Here is a 6,101-nt window from a genome sequence, read left to right as displayed (position 1 = left end):
AGTTTAAATCAACAATAGGACGTCTGCCGGCTTATGTTTTGTAGAACACATCTGCACCAGGACCTACTATGATCAGCGGACATTCACTCCACTAAGCAAAATGTCTGCAGAACCTCCCACCTGCAGCCTGATTTCTGCCGTGCAGGGGATTGTGGGAAGCGAATACAAAGATGGAGATCGAGCAGTTACAGTAGTAGCATTGAAAACAAGCCAATGATCTGACAATGAACACGTTACTGACATGAAGTGTGGAATTGAGCTGTAAATGAGCGCAATAGCGATGGACCTCACCTTTCTGGCATCCAGCATGCGGATGAGCTGCAGGGAGATCTGGTTGAAAGTTGGCCTCTCGTAGGGTCTGTCCCTCCAGCACTGGCGCATCAGATCGTACCTGAAATATGTAGACGTGTAGTCAAGAACCAGCTGCACTCCTTACCGGAATAGCAGGTGGGTGCTTGTAGTGACCACGGACGGCCCCGTGAACAATGCAGATCTAGAAAGGATTGTCACCAGCACACCAAAAGTTTTGAAGCAAAAAGTCCTTTATCGACAAATCGCCATCCAATACAAGCGCTTTCGGGATCTCAGCAGTACCCCTTCATCAGGCTCAGAATTATGAAGGGGTACTGCTGAGACCCCAAAAGCGCTTGTATTGGATGGCGATTTGTCGATAAAGGACTTTTTGCTTCAAAACTTTTGGTGTGCTGGTGACAATCCTTTCTAGATCTGAAATATGTAGACGGCGGCTGCTTTACTTGAAGTTATACTAAAGTCAGAATTTTCACCTTCCTGCAGAATCGGCTGGTCCTCCGAGCACTGGTCCTGATATCCTGATTTAGGGTCACTCCTTTCCCTTGCATGGTCCTATGGAGCCACCCTTGTGTGTACTAGTAAGCTGTGTGTGTGTCCTTTCCCTTGCAGGGTCCTATGGAGCCACCCTTGCGTGTGCTAGTAAGCGGTGTGTGCCCCCTTTCCCTTGCAGGGTCCTATGGAGCCACCCTTGTGTGTGCTATTAAGCTGTGTGTGTCTCCTTTCCCTTGCAGGATCCTATGGAGCCACCCTTGTGTGTGCTATTAAGCTGTGTGTGTCTCATTTCCCTTGCAGGGTCCTATGGATCTACCCTTGCGTGTGCTAGTAAGCTGTGTGTGTCTCCTTTCCCTTGCAGGGTCCTATGGATCTACCCTTGTGTGTGCTATTAAGCTGTGTGTGTCTCCTTTCCCTTGCAGGATCCTATGGAGCCACCCTTGCATGTGCTAGTAAGCTGTTTGTGTCCCCTTTCCCTTGCAGGGTCTTATGGAGCCACCCTTGCGTGTGCTAGTAAGCTGTGTGTCTCCTTTCCCTTGCAGAGTCCTATGGAGTCACCCTTGTGTGTGCTAGTAAGCTGTGTGTGGCTACTTTTCCTTGCAACATTCCCCAACCCCTGGAAAGGGCCTTTCCCTGCCAGTACATTTGAACCCCCCACCTCCCCCAAAACAACATTTAATCACCTCAGGTGACGAATACCCTAGGGACAGCCTTGGGGTGTTGTATATGGCTACCTTAAAGGAGAACTATGAGGTGAGTGCTTTTCACTCACCTCATAGTTCTAGACCGACCTGTGACAATGAGACTGTCACAGGTCGGCTCAGTAGATCGGGAGGTGAGGGAACACATGCCGGTGTTCGCTCACTTCTCAATCCTGTCACGGCTCTCTGCCGTGACAGGGGAGGGGCTGGATTCCCCCCTCCCCGCTCCGATCTTCCAGCGCTGACTGGCGGAACGGACGGGGGAGGGGGCGGGTACAGCTGTGTGGATCTCGACATCGATGTCGGAATCCGCTGCGGCGTCTCAGTATACCGCGAGCTGTAGCTCCCTATATACTGAGCTTAGGGTGACGGGAGGACGCTAGTTTGTGTCCTCCCGTTACCCTAAGGAAAACTATGGGGAAAAGCCTTAACCCTAATGTTCTCCTTTAAGATACAAGCCAATGAGAGAGATTGCTGAGAAATAAGACCTTGTAAACATCTCCAAATGGCATCTGATGCCTGTGGCCATTCTTCCACCCAGTTGGCGTACGACGCATCACTTACACCTCATCGTCACAGTTTCGGGGTTTTTCCATACGGTATCCCTGCGGCAGGTTCTCGTAGAGCTCGGCGCACGTCATCCCGCAATATGGTGTTCCACCTGCAAGAGAGAGAAGCCATGAATATACCCGGCCGTGATCAGCTGACTCAGCCCTCCCAAACTTCAGACGTCAGTTCTTTGCTTACCTAGACTCACTATCTCCCAGAGGAGAACGCCGAATGACCATCTGTGGAGGAGAGATGGAACATGACTATTGTTTAATATGTGCCAACCGTCCGGACTGCGATCTCTGTACCCCACACAAGGCTGGCCCTGGGCCCTGTGCACACCTGAGCATTCATCCAGAAGCCCCTCAACACTTGACCCTTGGATTTACATTATAGTCAATGGTGCCTGTTACCACCTTAGCATAGTGTGGACCAGGACAGCCATCAGGGGGGTACGGCCGATACTCATGTAAGGGGCCCGGGCAGCCTGGGGTCCCTTACATGACTATTGGCCGACGGTGAAGGGTGAGGCCTGGCCCTAGCAGCGCAGGGCCCCAGTGGGGGGGCCCCGGCCTAAAGCCGTGTAAGGGGCCCCAAAATTTCTGATGGCTGCCATGGTGTGGACTGAAGCTTGAAGCTCATCGCTCTAGAAAGTACATGAGCTTATTTTGGGGCAGAGTCATATGTTTTGGCCCCAACAGACTTCAATGGGAGTGCCTGAAAAAAAAATGAGTTTTTCGCACATTTGTTTGCCTAGTAACTAGCTTCCTATTGGCTAAAAGTAATTAAAAAAAGAAATTATCAAGCCTGAAACCCACCGAAAAAATGCAAATGCTCACAAAACGGCCAATAAAGGCCCATATGCTCATCTCTGAATGGGGCCCACGGCTGACGTGATGCTGTCAAACATTTTTGTAAGCTGCACCTTACCCAGTGAAAACCAGCCTACCTCTATGAAGCTTGTGAAGCTTTGGGGTAAGTAAATGCCAATCTCCTGGGATACAGTTGCCTGTACTGCATATCTAAGTACTTCTGATTTCCCCCCCGGCCAGTTATCAATCATGTTGGTGGGTGCAGAAGACAATTTTTGTGAGTATCGCTTCAACCGAGTAACTGGAGTAGAGTTTAGACAGAGAGAGCCTCTTGCTTGCCCTATCCCGTAACCAAGGAGGTGGAGAGGGTTCTGAAAACCCAGCTCCAGTCCAAACCTTTTATTATGCTTTGGATGTTCAGGAAAACAGACACGTAGTATTATCATATGTGTGAATATTGGGGAGATTTCCCCCTCAGAGGGCGGGAAAGGATGAGAAATCTCTCCAACAGGGTCAAAGCCAAAAACAAGATCTCATTTATGGTAGAGGAAGAGTTAGATCTTCAGACCATGTTTTTATTGACGTCGGGGCCCCTCAGTCCTGATGACAACCATTCCCCACATTTCATGTCCTGGTGTCTAACCATTTTCCAGAACATCCTAACATGTATTATCATATGTGTCAGTATGGGGGAGATTTCCCCTCAGATGATGGGAAGGGATGAGAAATCTCAGGGACAAAGCCAAAACCGGTAGAGCGGGGAAGGGTAAGATCTTCTGACCATGTTTTTATTGATGTCTGGGCCTTCCTGTCCTGATGACAACCAATGGGGAATCCACATTGGTGTCAGAAGTACAAATGAGAAGTCAGAGGTAGTAATGAGACGTAAGCATGGAATGTTAACTCTTCCCAACTCTGTCCTCACTTTTGGAGGCTCCAATAAGTTTGGAGTAAGTATACTATAAGTAAGCTGCATATACTATGACCTGTTTAAAGAAACTGGAAACATTGGTTAGCTGTTGGCCTCTCCAGCATGGTGACCCATACAGGAGACACGTGGTGGAGTTCAGGTAGAACCCAGTGGCGCAACAATCGCCATAGCGACCCAGGCGGCAGCTATGGGGCCCGGACACAGGGGGGCCCGGCCAGGGCATCCCTCTGATGCAGTGTGGGCCCGCCTGGGTCGCTATGGCATATCAGGGTGCTGGCTGTCACTGGCGGCTGTGAAGAGGAACGCGCCGCTGTTAGAATACTGACAACCTGTCAGTGATGTGTGCAGTGACTCGTTCCTCCTCACAGGTGGTGCTGAGCTGTGTCAGTGACAGCCAGCAGCTGCTGCAGAGGGAGGAGGCGGGGCCCGGCCTGCCGACCTAAGAGCAGGAGGGGCCAGTGATGTAAGAGGAGGTGGGGCCCGTCGATAGAAGAGGAGACAGGGCCCGACGATGGAAGACGAGGCGGGGCCCGGGGACGGAAGAGGAGGCGGGGCCCGGCGACCATGGAGGCGGATAGCGGACAGTGCTGACAAATAAGAGGTGTGCAGCCCAGAGAGTCAGAGAGTCTATGGCGGGCTCTGCAGAGTCACTTTCAGGTGGGCTGTTTGGTATATCAGGTGGGCTCTGCAAGGGGCGTAACTAGAAATCACAGGGCCCCATACAAAATTGTGCTATGGGGCCCTGTGATTTCTAGTTACACCCCTGGTAGAACCCCGAGTTTAATATGTACCTTAAATAAGGTTGTCACCTTCTATAATAAATTCCACGCGGTGGTTTTCAGTTCTGACCATCTGTACTATATATTCCAGTTCTGCATGGAAGACTTAACTCTTACCACCTAGTGGTAGATAGATGAGCGGTGGTAGATGGGCACTATGTCCATATTTATACATCTACAGGTTCTGAAATTAAGAGTCTAATGTATTCCCGATGTTACATTGCGATTTCTGTTCCCCTGTGACAGTAATGTGCATGCCATAGGGGACAAACCGGTTGAGTTGGAAAGTATACTGGGATGGGAATGACTTGATGACTAATATGTTGTACAATACTCTTCACAATATGAACAATGAGCTTCATACTGAGCAAACCCGCCATCCTTCCCATCCTTCCCCTCTCTGTATTCTGCTAGCCTGGGACTTTCTCTTCAACATTCAATATGAAAAAGACTTACACATCACTCTTTGTTGTATAAACGCTGTAGTTAAGGGATTCAATGGCCATCCAGCGCACAGGGAGGCGACCCTACAATGTAGAAGAGAGCTCGTATTATATCACTTCTTCAAATATCACGTCACGCCGTCTATTCTTATATGAAACCACAAAGAAATGTACAGCCTGAGAATGTACTGTACATAAGGTCACATTATGCAAGACGTGTTTCTAAATGAGTACAATATAAATGCCTTTTACTTTTGGAAATGGTGGGTGTATAGTAGCCCTAAATAGAACTCACAGTGATTGAAACCAGACGGTATTCATTACAAGTAGCTTCTTTTTGGAGCTCAACCTACAGTTTTCATGAGCTCCAAAACAGGCTTCCTAATGAATACCGTCTGGTTATAATTATATCTTTAAAAAATAAGTCAAGGCAACTGGACTCGCTGTATTTTTCTTGAAGTTGTTTCACTGGTCATCCGACCGGCTTTCTCAATTCAGAATGACTTGTACAAAAAATTATCTGGGAATAAATATGGTGAATGTTGCTCCAATCCACATACAGGCAATCTGTTAGTCGCAACCAGCATGGGGTCAGAGACCTCCTGGAGGTAAGGAGTCTAGGAGGTGTTAAAACAGCATTGTATGTGGCAGACGATAGATGTCCCCCCCCCCTCTATGCAAGCTTGGCTTCTCCATTTTTACATAAATGGCCTCTTTCACACCTCTTTTCAAACGTCTTCAAGAAAAATACAGCAAGTCCAGTTGCCTTGACTTATTTTTTACAGATATACCATGTGACCAGGGTGAATGAGAACCTTCACAGACTGGTTTTAATTATGTTTTGTAGGGTTTAAGTTTTTTAAAACAGTTTTCATTCATTTCTTTAACATTAATATATAGTTTTACATTTATGTATCTATACATTACGAGAAAATGCCAATTTTTCTAATAATTGCTTTATGATACATACCTTTTTTTTATTATATTGTGTTTAGCTATATTCATTTTCAGAAGTGATTTAATACTAGATGAGATACAATTTAATTTGACAATTTCATTTGCTGCTATTCATCTATCATATT

At 47.6% G+C, this 6,101-nt stretch overlaps 1 protein-coding gene across 2 annotated transcripts in view; it reads right to left on the bottom strand.

Annotated features, from left to right (window-relative positions):
- TIE1 (tyrosine kinase with immunoglobulin like and EGF like domains 1) overlaps positions 1 to 6,101 on the bottom strand; it is a 39,129-nt gene that overhangs the window by 1,534 nt on the left and 31,494 nt on the right. For both annotated transcript variants that reach the window (XM_018566610.1, XM_018566611.1), the window contains 4 exons: positions 5,033 to 5,103; positions 2,253 to 2,293; positions 2,070 to 2,166; positions 292 to 391 (listed from right to left, as the gene is read on the bottom strand). In XM_018566610.1, coding sequence (XP_018422112.1) covers positions 292 to 391; positions 2,070 to 2,166; positions 2,253 to 2,293; positions 5,033 to 5,103 — 309 coding nt within the window. The remainder of the gene's footprint in view (positions 1 to 291; positions 392 to 2,069; positions 2,167 to 2,252; positions 2,294 to 5,032; positions 5,104 to 6,101) is intronic.

This window comes from Nanorana parkeri, unplaced genomic scaffold (genome assembly GCF_000935625.1).
Source record: "Nanorana parkeri isolate BGI_ZX_2015 unplaced genomic scaffold, ASM93562v1 scaffold962, whole genome shotgun sequence".
In the NCBI taxonomy this organism is placed as follows: domain Eukaryota; kingdom Metazoa; phylum Chordata; class Amphibia; order Anura; family Dicroglossidae; genus Nanorana; species Nanorana parkeri.
The sequence above is the reverse complement of the archived record's forward strand: the minus strand, read 5'-3'. Positions and strand labels throughout refer to the sequence as shown.